The sequence below is a fragment of the Cryptomeria japonica genome, chromosome 2 (genome assembly GCF_030272615.1).
Source record: "Cryptomeria japonica chromosome 2, Sugi_1.0, whole genome shotgun sequence".
NCBI classification, from domain to species: domain Eukaryota; kingdom Viridiplantae; phylum Streptophyta; class Pinopsida; order Cupressales; family Cupressaceae; genus Cryptomeria; species Cryptomeria japonica.
The window spans coordinates 652,472,323-652,491,001 of record NC_081406.1 but is presented as its reverse complement, the minus strand read 5'-3'; the positions used below and the strand labels follow the sequence as shown (position 1 = coordinate 652,491,001).

General features: G+C 36.0%; 1 protein-coding gene across 1 annotated transcript; it reads left to right on the top strand.

Annotated features, from left to right (window-relative positions):
• The first annotated feature begins 16,693 nt into the window (after nt 1-16,693).
• Nucleotides 16,694-17,684, top strand: LOC131038397 (uncharacterized). Its single transcript, XM_057970822.2, has one exon. It carries the CDS (start codon nt 17,085-17,087, stop codon nt 17,487-17,489), a length of 405 nt encoding a protein of 134 aa, XP_057826805.1. The 5' UTR covers nt 16,694-17,084; the 3' UTR covers nt 17,490-17,684.
• Nucleotides 17,685-18,679: the final 995 nt, after the last annotated feature.

Here is an 18,679-nt window from a genome sequence, read left to right as displayed (position 1 = left end):
ATCTCGGCTTCCATCAACCAATCTCTCAACTACTGCGTAGCTGGATGCCTCTCCCACATCTGTAAGATGGGAAGATCCTCCTACACATGCACATCAACCATCATCATCAGTTGTTTTGTTTCAAACTTTCTTAAGTTTAAACCTAGACTATCAACAGATACTTTGATCTATTATCTTCCGATCTCAACAGGTAAGCGATCATGGCAAACCTAGACTACAACATACATTTCTCCTAATGACCTAGTCTCATCGGGGCTGCTATGATTCAAAACAACTAATCCATCCATCCACCCAGCAACGGCATCAGGAGATTCTTTGTCTAAACATTGGGGCATCTATTTTTCAAACAATAGCGCTACTTTGCTAACAATTATGCTACAACAACTACACACTAGTGCTAAAAAACCAATAGAGCGAGAACAACTACACAACAACGTCATTTCAGGGCAATAGCATTACAAGAAGGACTCGATCGCGCTAAAACTACATTAGCGCTAAAACAACTACTCGACTATGCTAAACCTTGCAATAGTGCTAAAACCACTATGCAATAGCGCTATAGCAGTACAAAAGCGCTAGTTTAAGTGACAACAACGCTAAAATATAGTTTTAGCGCTATTGTCTTGACTCAACTTGGATGCTTGAAAAAAGACATCAAAAATGCGTGAAAAGCAAAAATTCAAATTTGCGTACCACTAGTTCATAGTCATCTGGCCACTGGAATCAACGGACTCGCTCTAGCCGATGATCTACTATAGGTACTGGCATCCTGACTGTTGCTCGCTCTTTCCAAGAAGTCACTATCAGCGCTCTGAATCGCTGTGGAGATGGATGCAAATGACCCTATTTTTACCCCTTCACCCCCATATATACCCTTTGCCCTAACCCTAATGTTACCCCACTCACTATCGTGGTCCTCGTGAACTTCCAACGTCTCCCATTTCTCCATTTTATCTCCGATTTCTTCTATTCTTTCACCGTTGTTGCTAATTTCTTCTCTTCTACCTCCTCGCCAATTCTCTTTCTTTTTCGAGAGATTGCCCGATTTTTTTGACATTTTTTGGCCCATCTCTCGAGGGGGGATACCACCCATTAAATTAACATTTATGGGGCATATTTCTTCACACCTATTTTTCTTTCTTTTAAACGATGTGATAAGTCGCACCGTCTCAAAGAGGAGCAAATATAAATTTGTCCATTTTAATTAAATGAATATTTACTATTTATTTGATTAAAAATCCACTAGCCAATTAGTTAATTAAATTAACATTTAATTAATTCATCCTCAAACATTCTCCTATTAATAAAATAAATTATTCAATTTATTTTAATTAATTCATTAAACCAAATTCACAATCAATTAAATGAATAAATCCTATTTATTTAATTTAATTCCCTTTCCTCTTTTAAATAAATAATTAAAATATGTATTTAAATAATTTAAATCCCCCCCCACTTGCATTCTCCTACAAATGTAAGTTGCAACCACAAGTTGAAATAAATTAATTTTATTTTAATTTAAATCTTATTTTCCCTCACCCACCAAATCCACTTGCAATCCTAAATCCCCTTCTAGACCCTTCTAACCACTTTCTAATCATTCCTAATTAGCCTAATCCATCTCCTAATTATTATCACATTCCTAAGCAACTTGGAGTCACTTCTCAAAGCCTTCAAAGTCTTTGAAAAACATTTAATGCTTTATGTGTTCAACAAGCTAACCTCTAAAGTCTTCCAAACCACTAATGGCTTTTACATGACCATTAATGGCTCTTACATAACCATTTATGGTTAAATCCACTTGCTCCCATGGTTAGAGACTTTACCTCTAACTCAACCCTCATTTGACCCATGTGTCTTCTCAAGCATTTATTGCTTTGACCATGGTTATCCTCGCTAACTCTTGCACAAGAGTTTCTCCATTGAATAAAGATATTATTTATTGGATAATGGCTTTATTCTTTCAACTCAACATTAACCTTACCTCCCAAGTTAACCCTCAAGTCATGTCAAGCATTTAATGCTGATTTCCTCTCCTCTCAACCCATCTCTTGTTGGAATTTGTCATCCTGGGATTGGGTTGAAAGTCCTCACATGGATCTTAAACCCTTCAATCCCGACCCTTGTTGAGATTACTCAATCTCAACCCTCCATTGCTCCATTTTACCTATAATAGAGCTCATTTCTTCACAATCTAGATCCTGAAAACTTGTATGCATCTAACTTATAGTGAATTTTAGAGAGCACTTAGCATAAGCATTTACATTTACTCTTTGGACTAAAATCAACACTAGATTACCCAATATATCATTTTAGCTTGTTCACATTTGCATTTTTATGATCATTCAATTTATACTCTTGAATCTCCATAAGACATCCAAAAAATAGTGCAAAAAGCTACTAAGAGCTACACTCATTTGGGAACTTGGAGAGGAGAGGAACAAGGGAGGAGCAACTATGAGCATCTTGGTTAGCATTTGGAGGAGCATAGTTTATCTATTCTATGTTTGTATGCTTTTTATTTCATGCTCGATATCTCTCTTGATATGCCTGTTTAGAATAATCTTTGGTTGTTAACACTAACGTTTTGCTTCTTGTGTTCTTATGTGTGTTGCCATCAAACAAATTTTTTAATCCTTTTTGCAGAGCATCAACTTGATTATCAGTATCTATGGTTCACCTATCATAATAAAATCTAGTATCCATACTTCCCATTCTATAATAAATGATCTTGTAACTACACGCAGGCACTTTTCTGACCTATTTTTTAGGTTGAATCTTTGATTGTCACTATCTTGAGAAAATAAATATCAAGAACATAAAATTGACACTCAAATAAAATCAAATGTCACATTACACTGTAAGGCATTGAGCTCTTACAAAATTCACGAGCAAGAGATTGATTCCAAACTAAGTTGACTGCCTACATACCTTATCGCTTAATCTATCTTGTATATATCTTTATCCAAAGTATATTTTCCTTGATAGATATATCTTTCATATATTAGGCACTATCTATCTACATTGAGCTTATCTTTTGGCAAGAGATATGGTGGCTATTGACTTGCTTGTCATTTGGTCTTTTTCTTGTTGAATTATCCTTTATCTTTTGATCTTTTTATTCCATTTCTTATGCTTACTCAAGACCGCCTAGATCTTACATATCTTGGCATGTTTAATGAATCATGTATGGGGCATTGTCATTTCTTTTGTATGTCATGATTATGGGATGTTCTTGTAACACGACCTAGCTACTGCTTACCTTGTGTGTGTTGGAATAGCTTCTAGCATGGAAACTCATCCTTTATGTACTAGGTCATTCAATACCTTATGTGTACTAGGACTATCATGCTCTAAGTCTATCTTCCTCACATATTTTGACAAGGCTTTGTGGTGTTTAATATGATCAAGTATAGCATTTTTATTTGTAGTCATATTCAATGCAATGGATACAAAAGTCATCCTAGTTCCTTATACCTTAGTGCATAATATCCTCTTTCTATATCAAAATAGGATTGCTCTTCACATTGTTTAGCATAACCAAAGTGCAAGTATCCTTCTATTTGCATAACCTTCCATATCCAGTCATTTTGCACATTTCCAATCAATTCCATTACCCATTTATAGTCTTCACTTGACATTTGATCAATGGTCTAATTGTCATCACCACATCTAGTTGCATTTCTTGTGAATTGTGAAGTTTTCCAAAAAAAAAATAGCCAATATGTTTAGACTTTTAAAAAAATAGGAGAATAATTCACAATAAATGTGTATTTAACCTCAACAAATTTCCATGTTTAAATTGTTCAAAATTTTTGGTAGGCTTGTTTTATAAATCTAGAAACTGTTGTGAGGACCATGCTTTGAAAGGAAGAGATTAACTCTGATTATTATACAATAGCTCAAAATAGATTGCTAACATTGGTGGAAAGGATAGAAGTATATAATAGGCAAAACTACTTGTTTATGTTATTTGCATTAGGAGTACCTGTTACTATTTACTAAGTTGTCATTAGTTTTATGTTCAAAGTCATCCTATATACCCTAGTCGGTTAATACTAAATATTCAGTCGGTAAGCTCTAAGGGTGTCGGTTACAGAAGAAAGGCTAGTCACCAAGATGATATATACCGAGCTGTTTACTGAGTAAATTTCCTATGTCCACCGAGTAGCAAAGAAGGTACACCGAGTTAATCTGAACCGAGTGGAAACATGTTACCAGATTCAATGAACCTGGACACATATGTGGAAACGTGTTACAAGATTCAAGAATAGGGAACCGTTATTTCATAGGGAATTGCACTTATGGATTTTGTATGATTTTGAGGAAGTTTATCCAATGAAATAATTTCTGTAAAGCGGAAAAATCGAACCCTAGTTGTTCTCCCCTCCCCAACTCCAAGGAGAGAGAAGGGAGAGTCACTAGGGTTGATGGTTTTCACTTAGGAGGGACTTTAAATTCAAAAGAGGGGTTGAAACCCACAAGATCCAATCCCACGCAATGCAAGATTGGATTCTATATGAGTTTCAAGGGTTAAGACATCAAGGATACCCTCTTTTGTAAAGAATGTAGATAGAAAGATTGAACTAGGAATACATGTAAAGTAGGAAAGATTCGCTTATAAACAGAGATAGGGATATGGTATGAAGCTGCGGACCTGGAATTAGCAGTAAAATGTCGAGATGGTGCTGTTCTGCAAATTTGAGCGAAAGTTGACGGGACGATGGCGCCCGGCGTGCACACGGTCCTCCGAAAAATCCGCGAAATGAAGGGGGATCTGTTCGTCTCTGCACAAGGATTCCAGATCTTCAATTACAGCCGCGTACTTGCAACCTACATACAGAAAAGAGAGGACGATTGGGGGGTTAGGGATGAGGGGTTTGCCTTTAGGTCAAACCCCGGTTTTGGAATTAACCAAGAAATGAGAATGCTGTAAATGTAAATGTTTGTAATGTAAACAAGTACTGATACCTTGTTGTAAGAATGTTTATATTCTTACATGCGAAGGTGTAATGTATGTAGTATGTTGTATGTTGTATGTGATCTCCTCTTCAATGGTTGAATCCTTGTCTTGAATGCAACACTTAGCCTTGAATGGAGACTTAGAATGCTCAATTGCTTGAAGGAATGCTTGAATGCTTGAATGCTTGAATGTTTGAATATTGTTTCCGCCTTTTTCTATCTACCAAAATGGGAGAGGAAATGTAGTTTATATACTTGCCAATTAGGGTTGATAGACTGATTTTCCCGACCTTAGGCCGACCAGGAAACATTATTTTCCAATTTGCAAACTTAAAGACCCGATGCCCACAAGAGACCGGGCCCAAAATAGGGCCAGGGACTAGGGTGCTGGGCGCCATGGTCCTGGGGGACCAAGGCGCTGGGCGCCCTAGTTTTGAAGGATCAGGGCACTGGGCGCCATGGTCCCACCTCCAGGGGCAGCAGGGTGCAAGGAGGATCAGGCCAGGGTGCTGAAAAATGCAATTTTTGATGTCATGAACAAGTTTCGGGGTCTCCATTCAGGTTCCGTGTTGCATCGCCATCGTGAAGACCCAAATGCAGTCGAAATTGCAAGTGTCGCAATTTTAGGACGCTACAATTTCTATGTTTATTCATTCGATAAAACATGTTTGTATAATTAATGTATGAACAAGATCACCGCCCTCTATATACAAAGTGATTTGAGTATCTAAAGAAAAAGAGAAAAATATGGTGAGTTGAAGATAAAAATCTTGTGAAAAGATAAGATGTGATGATTGAACAGAGGTATTCAGAGGTCACCGAGAAGATTTTCAGGAAACGGTTTAAGGGACAGAGAATACAGAAGAGGTCACCGAGTTGATCTATCAATTACCAAGGTATGCTATGAGCATGGTAATTTCATATTGGGGACATAGAGTCTGCTATAATATTTCAAATGTAAAGTTGCAGATATTTTGTAAAAGATTTTGATTGAATTATTTTGAGTTGTGTTAGAAACCTTTAACAGGGTAAAAGACTCTAACAAGATCTATAAATTGTAAAGCCTTTAACCAGGTACAACATTTTGTAAAAGTTTTTGTAAAATCCTTTAGCAAGGTAGATCTAAAGATCTTGATACTCCTAACAGGGTAAGCTATCAAAAATAGCTAAACATGTAGCTCTAACTAAGCAACCTTTATTATTGCAGTAGTGAAGTTGTGGGTGCCATCCCCACCGCAGTTTCTCTCCAACCAAGAGTTTCTGCGCAACCAAAATCTTTGTGTTATGGAGTGAAATGTGTATGGATGTAATTACTATGATTGTGTTTTGGCTTTATATATTATGAGATCAACTATATACAGTTTATGTTTATCAGTGAGATTGTTTTTAAAGAAAAGTTTTGAAGTACTGATTCACCCCTCCCCTCTCAGTAAATTAGCTTTCATTGTTGGACCTAACAATTGGTATCAGAGCTATACTCTTGGAAAAAGGTTTTGCAGCCTAAAGAGAAAGATCCCATCAATGGAAGGCTATAAACAATCACGCAGAATTGTGAATCTCCAAGAAGAATTGGATCATGCTAATCAAGTGATTGCAGACATGCAGAGACAAATGCAAAAATCACTGAAAGTAAGAAGAAGATTGTCTGATGATTTACAGGACTCACAAGAGTTGGTGGAACAAATTGAGACATCATCTGAGAACAGCATATCATAAGAGTCTGAAGAAATGATTATAGAATTGAAAGAAAAGAACAAAGCACTAAATGATCAACTTAAAGCAATGAGAAGGGAACATGAGTATTTTAGCACACAGATGACTGAAAATCTTGATGCATTGAGAACAGCTGAAGATACCATAAAAGGTATAGAAAGAGAAAAACAACAGCTGGAAGCATTGGTATCTGAAAAGAATGATGAAATCACAAGGATGACTGGAATTCAACATAATCTGTCTGATTAATTGGGTCATGCACATCATGAAGGAACTCTAAAAGAAAATGAGAACCAAGCATTGAAACTTGAATTATCAAGATTGACTGATGAACTTGAAGCAAAAAAGAAGTCAAAAGAAACACTGAAGAAAAGTTATGAAGCGTCAAGAATGTTGGATGAGCAACTAAACACAAGATCACCCAACAAATCTATCGGACTCAGTTACAAAAGAAACAACTCTACCAACAAAGGAATCAACACCACCGAGAAAGGAGAATCATCAAGGAAGGCTGGAAACAAAGATAAGTTGAAATATAACAAGCCTATTTGCAACTACTGTGGAAAACAAGGACATACTACCAACATGTGCCGAATCAGAAAAGGTAAGCTACCAAATGTCACTAGGTCTGATAGTTATTATTACAATTGCAATAAGTATGGTCACACATCTAAACAATGTAGGACAAAGTCTGTTAGCAATTATCAGAAGGCAAAATTCAAGGGATTTTGCAAAAACTGTAATAGATATGGACACAATACCGAGAAGTGTTGGTTTAAGAAGAAAAACTACATGTGGTCTCCACACCGAGCAAATGATAGAAGCTATCAAACTCACACAAATCTCAATCGACAATATACTGCAGTACCATGGGATTACAATACAAGAATATGGTGTGAATGTTGTGGAAGGTATGGACATATAAGTGCAAACTGTATGATAAGGTTTGGAATGAACAATTGGAGATCATGGAGAAATCCTAGAATGGCATGCTTTCATTGTCATAAAGTTGGACACTTGGCTAAAGATTACAGAGATCAACCCAGAGGAGATACTGAAGAGATAAGAATCAAATTAAAGAAAATCTGGAAAAAGAAGGAAAATGGATCAAATAATGAAGAAACCACCTTACCTACCGAGTTAGGTGCATCTACTTCCAATTAATCAATAAAGGTATGAAGGGACTGCATCTTCACAAGGTTAGATCTTAACAGTTCCTATTTTAATCATGGAAATAACTCCAAAATCTACATAGCTAAGATGTATTAACATTTCTGAAATTGTATCTAGTCTTACGATTTACCAATGAAGTCGGTAAATACAGTAAACCTGTTTAGTCAGTAAAAGCATATAAGGAAGTTAGTTGGCAAAGTGTAATCAAGTGCATTTAATGCTTATCTTACCTAACTGCACAAAGCCCGATAAGGTAAAGGGTGTATTTAAAGTTCTTTGTGCTGTCATTTTACACTAACTAGTTTTCAAAGAGCAGAGCTAAGCGAATCAAAGGTGATCAAACATTTCAGAGCGAATTCAAGGTATTTTCACATAATCTTAAACGCATTTTCAAGCAAGTTAACCGATCAATATCAGTTGTGAATATTTGCATTATATTTACTAAGTCAAAAATGTTTTCTGGTTAGTTGAAACCCTAAGCTATTTTATTAGTAGAAATCCAAAGTTTGAAATGGCTCCCAAGATGCAGAAACCAGTTGTAGTTGAGACTATTGAGAAGCCCTCACTTAAGTATTTCTTACCTCCCAAAGTGGCATCTGAACCCGATGAGAAAACTGTATTTTCTCTTATTCCAAATAGGGTTCTTTTGGTTGAAGATGTTAGATTTTATACTAAGTGTCGTGTAGAAGAGCTAGGTCATACCGAAATTAAGGACATGTATGATGAACTTTGCATCGATGAAATCCTGGATAGTAAGTATGAGCATATCAAGGTTAAGGGATTGACCAAGGCCGTAACCTATCCTCGAGTTTTCAAACCCCAATGGGTCAAATTTGTTTTGAGCAGAGTGCATGATGAATTTATGTGGTTAGAAGACCAGCCATTCAAGATCACCAAGGAGATTATTCACATAATCACCAAATACCCTATATACAACCATGCTCGAGCACAGAAGATGATTTCACATAAGGAACTGATAACCTTAACCGGATTTGAGTCTGATTGTAGAGGTCTTAAGATGAATAATGTAATAGATGCAGAACTAAAGTTTGCAATTAGAGTCATCGGTTATTGTTTCTTTTAGTCGGCGAGAGAGAACAGTGTACCATGTGCAACTGTGGATTTGGCCTATAAAATTGTGAAAAAGGGTATGAAAATTAATCTATGTGAAGTATTGTTGAAGAATATTTTTGAGAATCTCAACACAATAAGGAAACCTAAGAAGAATAACTTTGCTAACACACTAAAGTTTGGGTCTCTCTTAGTGTGCATGTTCTTCTATTTTCAGAAGTTCTTTCCATCAGTCGGTAACATTGTTTGGGAATTACACCGACCGATCACCCATCAGATAAATGATTTTATCAATCAGCTAGGTGATAATTTCAATGAGATAATGGATGCCTACTTCAATAAATTTTAGGAAAAGATGCATAACAGGTACATGATCCCACCTCAACTAGTGGAGAAATATAAGGATACTATATGTTTTGAAGTGGACACCGACTACTGTTATGTCAATGCAGTAGAACCCAAAACCCAATCTTTACCTCCTATGGGTTATGAGATTTATTTTGAGATTAGTCAATAGTAGATAGATGTCTTTCTGACACTTCCAAGGCACTCGACCGAGATCAGATATGGTACCTATGAAGAGGTAAAAGAGAAGGTAAAAATGAGCATAGTTGTACCAAAGGCTACCAGAAAAGCCACTAAAATGATAAAAGACTTAACTGAGAAATTTGGAGAAGGTTCTACCTCCACACCTACTAAGCCAATAGGTAGGAAAGATGATCAACTTTCAATTGAGGAAGATCTGAAGCTCAGGAAGCAGCCATCACTCTGAGCACCAAGTTGCCAAAGGGAAAAATATTGAAAAGGAAGAAACAAGATACACCTAAGGTATCACCGGCTCCACCAGTGAAACGACCTAACACTAGATCGTCTGCAATGTCACCCGGTAAGAGGCAGAAAAATGTTGAATTACCTAAAGTTACAAAGACTTATAGAAAGTCGACTAGGAGACTCATTTTGAATTACACAGTGTTGACAACTTTTGTGCCAAATTGAAACAATATGGAGGATTTGGGTCATTCAGATATGTTAAATATGACTTCCAGACAGAAGAAGAAAAGAGACAAATAGAAGAGTCAGTAGTATGTACACTTCTCAAATTCCGAGTAGTTCCATTGGAAGTAACTAACTTTCTTCCAAAAGCATTATACTCTCATATTGACAACAGATGGAAATATGCTATAGACTCGGAGAAGCAAATAAGAGAAAGAGTTTTAGTACATCTCTTTCCAGACATGTCGGTAGATGATATTAAAAATCATTTGAAAAAATACCAAACAAATTTTCAAGTGAAGCATAGAGCCTTGAAAATGATGAATGGACTTTATCTTGAAGTCGAAAAGGAAACCAAAGAAAAATGGCAAGAAATCTTCAGAATTCAGACTGAAGAACCTCAAGGTGAAGTAGAAATAGTTGACATTACTGAGCAAGATTCTGCTTCAACGATTCAACAAGATGAGGATGTCATGGACACTAAGGCACAGGAAGAAGAAATGATAGAAGGAAATGCCTATGCCAAACTGGTATCCAATGAATCAGTCTTGGAATAGGTTAAGTCCTATCCTCCTATAGCTCAACAAGTGACAACTGAGATACCTCAAGACATAGAACAAGGCAAAGAGGATCATAAGGCTACACAAGGTGAATCTACCTCTCAGGCCACAGGTGAGCAAACTTCTCAAGCTCTTGCAAGCACTGAAACTGCTACCACTGAGACCCCAAGCAAGGAATCACCAAAGGCTACAACAGAGGCTATAGAAACTAACAAAAGTGTTTCTCCCATCGAGCAACATACCGAGGAAGATCGAGCCTCCAAAGCCATTGTACTCATTCAACCGGTGAAGGCATCATCATCAAAGGAGAAGAAAGCAAAGAAGCATAGTTTCAAGATAGATCTGTCAAAGCCTATTGTGTTGCCGAATGTTGACATTTCCAAATTAAAAGGGCAAGCACTTATTGAATTTGGTGAGCTGTGCAAAGCAAGAGCAGAACAAGAAAAACAGATAGCTATTCAAAAGAAGAACCGAGTACTTCAGAAGGTTAAAGCATTATTGACAGACATGCTACCTAAAGCTACCGTAAGTAAAGATGCTACCATCCATATGCAATTGGATGAACTACTCACTCAATTGGAAACATCGGGAGTAGAGGCATCAGAATACCTTAGCAAATTAAAAGAAAAAGAGCTAACTGCCAAGATGATTGAAGAAGTGCAGAAAACCATTGCTATAGGTAAAATCAAGCTTGTTGGATTCATTGTCGAGTTGTCCCCTCAACTCAAGCACATTATTTATTTATTCCAGAAATTATGTACATTTTCATTCTTTATTAAAGATATCAAGCAGAAGACTGAAGTCATTGAAAAAGAGATTACTGATCTCTCAAATACACTGACTACCGAGCCAAATTCTACTCAGAATTTTTATACCAAGCTACAAACTTTTATGGCTCGGCAGTTAGAACTTAGGAATGAAGAGCACAAAATAAGGATGGATATTATGACTCTTCAAACTTTATTTTTTCCCCATCTATCATCAATACAAGAGCAGATCAACCAAGCTACCCAACTGTCCACACAAGCAGAGGGAAGTACTTTAGATGGTTCGATTTCATTGTTAGCTGATATTAATGCTCGGAATTCTTTAATGGAAAGTGTCAAGGGTGCACTTACCAACGCTCTCAACGATGCTCGTACTAAGTATAAATCTATTTTTGATCAGTTGCCCCCACCGAATGGTAACTAGTTTTGATGTTTGTCAAAAAGGGGGAGTGTACCAAGTATATACAGAGTATCCGAGTGTACAGATGAAATTGTCAAGGGGAGCATGGAACATCAGGGGCATGCAAATCAAGTTTTGTTCAGCATATTGATAAGGGGAGTATGTATTCGAAGTATGTATTTGAACGAATGTATATACTGTCATTTCAGTCACATTTTGTAAGTATATAGATTTTGTGTTATGACTTTGAAAGGAATTTTGTCAAACATACCAAACTAATGTCAAAAGGGGAGATTGTTACTATTTACTAAGTTGTCATTAGTTTTATGTTCAAAGTCATCCTATATACCCTAGTCGATTAATACTACAGAAATATTCAGTCAGTAAGCTCTAAGGGTGTCGGTTACAGAAGAAAGGCTAGTCATCGAGATGATATATACCGAGCTATCTACCGAGTAAATTTTCTATGTCCACCGAGTAGCAAAGAAGGTACACCGAGTTAATCTGAACCGAGTGGAAACGTGTTACCAAATTCAATGAACCTGGACACATATGTGGAAACGTGTTACAAGATTCGAGAACAGGGAACCGTTATTTCATAGGGAATTGCACTTATGGATTTTGCATGATTTTGAGGAAGTTTATCCAATGAAATAATTTCTATGTTTATTCACTCGATAAAACATGTTTGTATAATTGATGTATGAACAAGACCACCACCTTAGAGATCTATATACAGAGTGATTTGAGTATCTAAAGAAAAAGAGAAAAAGATGGTGAGTTGAAGATAAAAATCTTGTGAAAAGATAAGATGTGATGATTGAACAGAGGTATTCAGAGGTCACCGAGAAGATTTTTAGGAAACAGTTTAAGGACAGAGAATACAGAAGAGGTCACCGAGTTGATCTATCAATTACCAAGGTATGCTATGAGCATGGTAATTTCATATTGAGCACATAGAACCTGCTATAACATTTCAGATGTAAAGTTGCAGATATTTTGTAAAAGATTCTAATTGAATTATTTTGAGTTGTGTTAGAAACCTTTAACAGGGTAAAAGACTCTAACAAGGTCTATGAAATGTAAAGCCTTTAACCAGGTACAATATTTTGTAAAAGTGTTTGTAAAATCCTTTAGCAAGGTAGATCTAAATATCTTGATACTCCTAACAAGGTAAGCTATTAGAAATAGCTAAACATATAGCTCTAACCAAGCAACCTTTATTATTGCAGTAGTGAAGTTGTGGGTGCCATCCCCATCGCAGTTTTTCTCTCTAACCAAGAGTTTCTGCGTAACCAAAATCTTTGTGTTATGGAGTGAAATGTGTATGGATGTAATTACTATGATTGTGTTTTGGCTTTATATATTATGAGATCAACTATATACAGTTTATGTTTATGAGTGAGATTGTTTTTAAAGAAAAGTTTTGAAGTACTGATTCACCCCTCCCCTCTCAATTCATTAGCTTTCATTGTTGGACCTAATAGTACCATGACGCCAAATTTGTTAAGCCCTACATACAAGAACAAGACAAAAGAGAGTGAGCTAGAAAGCCCAAAATAAAGTTCAATAGAAGATGTACAAAAGAATGCAATATGACTACTATGACAACACATGAGAAAAAACGTATATAGGGGAAAAGGAAGTAAGAAAGAGAAGAGCAAAAGAAAGGTATCAAATAACTACCGATCATTAAAAAAAAAAGATACAAGGGAATACTACCAAGTTATTTGTATGAGGCCATAAATTATAAACAAGAGCAACAAATCCTCATGTAAAAGACTTAAAAACATGAAAATAAAACTATGGATTCTTCCCTAAAAAGAATGAGAAAATAAAAGATACAATACTTAATTAATAGAATTCTAAATAAATTTATAGATAATTATACTTTCTCCACACCTAAATCGTTAGGAATGTTGGGATGTATAAGGTTGTCTTCTAATTTATTGAAATATCTTATTAAAGTTGCTCTAAGTACCTAATTAAAACAAATTGTACATTCTTAAATAGAAGCACGTAGTGTATGTCATCTCCTTCCAATCAACCCACCTAAATTTTAGAATCCACTCTACATATCAAAATGATCATTATAGAATAGTTTAAATTAGAATTCTAATATTTTGGCAAGGATAGAAGTAAATAATAAGTAGTAGCACTCATTTTATGTTATTTGCATTAGGAGTTCGAATGATGCCAAAATTGTGAAGCCCTACACACAAGACCAAGATAAAAGAGAGTGAGCTAAAAAGCCCAAAATGAAGTTCAATAGAAGAGGTACAAAGGAATGTGAGACATGTGATTACTATAATTCAACATGTGAGAATATATATATATATATATATATAGGGGAAAATGAAGTAAGAAAGAGGAGCAAAAGAAAGGCGTAAAATAACCCAACCACAAAAAATAATACAAGGGAGATATTAGCAAGTTATTAGTATAGGCCAAAAATTATAAACAAGAACAACAAATCCTCTTGTAAGAAACTAAAAAATGTGAAAATATAACTATGTCTCATTCCCTAAAAGATCGAGCAAATAAAAAGTTATATAGTACTTAATTAATAGAATTCTAGATAAATATATAAATAACTAATTTTTTATCCATACTTAAATTGTTAGGAATGTTGGGATACATGAAGTCGCCTTCAATTTTATTAAAAAATCTCTTATTAAATTTACTAGGTACCCATCAAAGTGATCATTATAGAATAGGTCAAATAAGAATTTTAATATTAGTGGCAATGATAGAAATAAATAATAGGTAGTAATACTTGTTTTATGTTATTTGCATTAGGAGTTCCCATGATGCCAAATTTGTGAAGCCCAACACACAAGACCAAGCAAAAGAGAGTGAGCTAGAAAGGCCAAAATGAACTTCAATATAATAGGTACAAAGAAATGTGACATGACTACTAGAATATAATATGTGAGAAAAATATATATATAGGGAAAATGAAGTAAGAAAAGAGGAGCAAAAGAAAGGCATATAGTAACCCTACCACAAAAAATAATACAAGGGAGATACTACCAAGATATTTGTATGAGTCCAAAATTATAAACAAGAACAATAAATCCTCATGTAAGAAGCTAAAAAACATGAATAAAACTTTGGGTTCTTCCCTAGAAGAACGAGCAAATAAAAGTCATATAACACTTGATTAATATAATTCTAAATAAATATATAAAGTACTAAAATTTTATCCATAGTTAAATTGTTAGGAATGTTGGGATGCATGGAGTTGTCTTCTAAATTATCGAAATTTCTTATTAAATTTACTATACCTATACCTATACCTAACTAAAACAAATTGTGCATTCTTAAACAAAAGCACATGGTGTAGGTCATCTCCTCCCAATCAAACCCCCTAAATTTCATAATGGACACCTAATTGTCAAACACATTTTTCATGATACTTATCCATTCAAGCTTACCTTTCAAATACTAATATACACACACTCCAAAATAATCTTATAATTTCTTTTACGATATATACAAAAAACCCCTTTCATGTCATATACACATTGAATTTAACCTCTATTATTAATAATTACATACAACCCTTTACTTAACACACTTTACCTTAACACCAAACGTGCTTAGTACGAATTATTTCTTGATTTGATTGTCTAAGATTTTTCATCCACGTTTAAGATCAAACTTCATGATATAGAAAACTCCACAACTCATATCATGAAGTTTGATTTGAAACGTCGACACAAATTAAAAAATAATTCATAGACCGTGGAAATTATATGTATGTGAACAATCATTCCATTAAAAACAAATTAAAGTCATTCCACAATGAAGATAAATAAATTAATTCAGGAAAGGACAAACTAAGAATTTTTAAATTTTTAATTTTTTATTTTTTAAACCTCTATGCTCAATCATTGTTGAGACCTTACGTTCATTGCATTCTAGTTCAACCACCATTATATGATTTTGACTAATGTGACATGCAAAGGTATAACTTGTGTATGGAGCATTGTAGATACCCAATAATAAGAATGACAAAACAAAATATATTAACTACACAAACCACCTCATTGATGCCACGCGTACAACATGTTGACCCCGCAACTAGCTCTATATTAAGCTGACCTGTAATGACGTGGCAGGCAATGAAGGTCCCCATCCTATTTTAAGCCAGGCTTATTCCAGCCATAGATTCGCACAATATCAACGTGTAATCTTTATCTTTTGCCCGCTAAAAATGTGACAAAAATAACAATTCCCACTAACCTGCAACAACTCATCCATTATGAATTTGATTTGTCCAAATCAAAATTTTAGCTGTTGGGCAATAGTAAAATCAGTGGCTACAAATTCAGTTGTCTATACTCCATACAAAATAGTATTGATAAAAAATTCTTACATTTTGAATTTGATTCGCCCAACTTAATAGTAAAATCAGTAGCTACAAATCCAGTTGTCTATTCCTGATAAAAAAACTCCTACATTATGATTTTGATTTGCCCAAATCTAACACGGCATGCAAAATTTAAACCTGTGGCTACAAATTGAGTTTGTCTATTCTTCATACAAAACAGTACCTATCAAAAACACAAAATCTACAAATCACAACAGATCTATCTTTTCAATGCTGTAAAAATGTTAAAAATCCGATAAAAAACAATTGATTTAATCCTCTTAATCCTCCTAATCTATCTTTTCAATACTGTAAAAATGTAAAAAATGAGATGAAAAACAATTGTATTATGCTGATCTGGTACCATTTTGTATGGAAGATAACACTTGCCCTACAAACCAGGATTGCCAGCTGGGACCCAGTCAGATGGCAGCTTAACAAAAACAGAGACACCAGAAACCAAAAAAAAATTGTGGACAATGATATGGGTGTAAATTCCCATGAGTATGCATGACGTGTCATGATGAGTGGACGTATTGGAGAAGCGTACAAGGGCACGAAACAACACGTTGAGCTCACGGCGGTTCAGATGCAAACGGTGGACCAGTCATGGCGTTCCAGCTGGCAGGATCCCCACATTTTAGTTCACGTTAACATAAAATGCTAGCGTAGAGTGTCATCATTTGACATGTGGGAAGAGCCGCAATTAGGGGTTTCAATAATTTGGAGGACAAGTGCAGGGGGGCTACAAATTGGGGGAGGGGAAGCCCCAGAATCGATACAACACCAGGCTTAGCGGGATTGGGATTGTTCTCGGTAGTAAAGCAGAATTGTCAGGCCAGGGGTTCGATCCCGGGCGGAAGCCTGAGTTAAAGAGAAGGAAATACAGTCACAAGCCGCCTTGAAATGCCAGGACAAATTCGGTGTTCGGCTGTGGCACGGTATTTTGAATCTGCTGGTAGCTATGCGACGGGGGAGAAGGAAAGATAGATATAATTTGTAGTTCTGCTTCGAGTTGCTGCTGATTTGGGGATTTTATTTAGGGCTTCGAGAAGGATTTTGGGGGTTTCATGGCGACGGCTGTGTTGGAGGTTGAATTTGCGGTCTGTGAGTGCTGCGGACTGAAGGAGGAATGCACGCCTGCTTACATTGCTCGGGTGCGTGAGCGGTTCTATGGGCGGTGGGTCTGTGGGCTGTGTTCTGAGGCTGTGAAGGATGAGCTTTGCAGGGCTAATGCGATTATTGGGATGGAAGAAGCTCTGCAGGCTCATATGAAATTTTGTAAGCAGGTTCGATCGGATGTTAATGCTAACCCGGCTGTGCATCTTGTGGGTACCATGCGGCGGCTGTTGAGAAAAAGTCTTGACTCGCCCAGAGCCCTGCGATCCACTCCGAGTAGCCCTCGTGTTAATGAGGATGTTGCCCGCAAGGGTATTGCGCGTTCTAACAGCTGCTTCTCCACATTGGCTAGATGATCAAGTTGGGAATTCATTGCCAGGGAAATAAAGAAAGTCATCTGCTTGATACTTATTCTCTTTTGCAGATCAACTCCGCAGTAATATATATAGTTATTTCGGAGTTTCCAGGGGGGGAACGAAACACTGGAAGCGTAGTTGAAACTGTTCTTGTAAATTTGAATGGATGTTAAATAATCAGTTTCATTCACTGAACACTTGTTTTAATCCTTTTGAATTTTATCTGCCTGTTTTGGAAATATCAATGGCCTGTTGGGTTTTTGCTGTCCTTAATCTGAATAAACAGATGCAAGGCTTGTGAGCTTATGTTTCAGTTTTTCATTGTTTGTGTGGGTTGCTTTTTCTTTTTTGGTTTCCATGGAGGGTTCTGTTCAGTGTGGTTCTGGCAATTGATGTGCGGGTTTAGACGGTTTTGACAATTTTCTTTTGGAAAATGCAGAATTGATATCATGGCCTTGGTGAATGTCTTATGGGCTAACTGTGGATCTGATTGGGTGTTGAATAATTCCGATTATACTTGGTGTTTGTAACTTTTCATTATACTATGGACTGTATATTAGATGTGCTTGTTTATATCTAGGAAGAACCCAGAGGAAACTGATAAAAGTGTTTATATATTATGTCAGTTCTTATATTTGAAAAGCTCAGAGGAAATTGATATAGGTGTGCAGAGGAGGTTGATGTAGCTGGTATTTTTAATAGATTTGGATCCCATTTGATATGGTGGAGCTTATATGTAGAAATTATTGGATGCATAGGCTATATATTATGAATGTAGATGGAAATTGCTGAAGTAAACCAATTTGCATGTTTAGACGTGTAAGAAATGAATTGTAGCTTGTCAATTTAAGAGCTTCTGTTTGATTTGAAGTGCGATTATAAGTTATGTTTGTGTAGTATTGCGTATGCTAGCTTTATTTTCATATGTGCATGGATGAATTGTCGATTGTCTCTAATCTTTTGTTTTCCAAAGGAATTTTTTTTCTTCTTCAGGTTTTATGGTTTATGTACATTCAGGTTCGTCCATGGATGAGTTGTCGATTGTCTCTAATTTCTGTGTTTTCCAGAGGGAGTTTTTCTTTCAGGTTTTATGGTATATTTACATTCAGGTTCTTCCATGAATGAAGAGGGGGAATTAGCCATCCGGATCTCAGATTGATGTCTACACCTACTTGTGCAAAAATGGGACA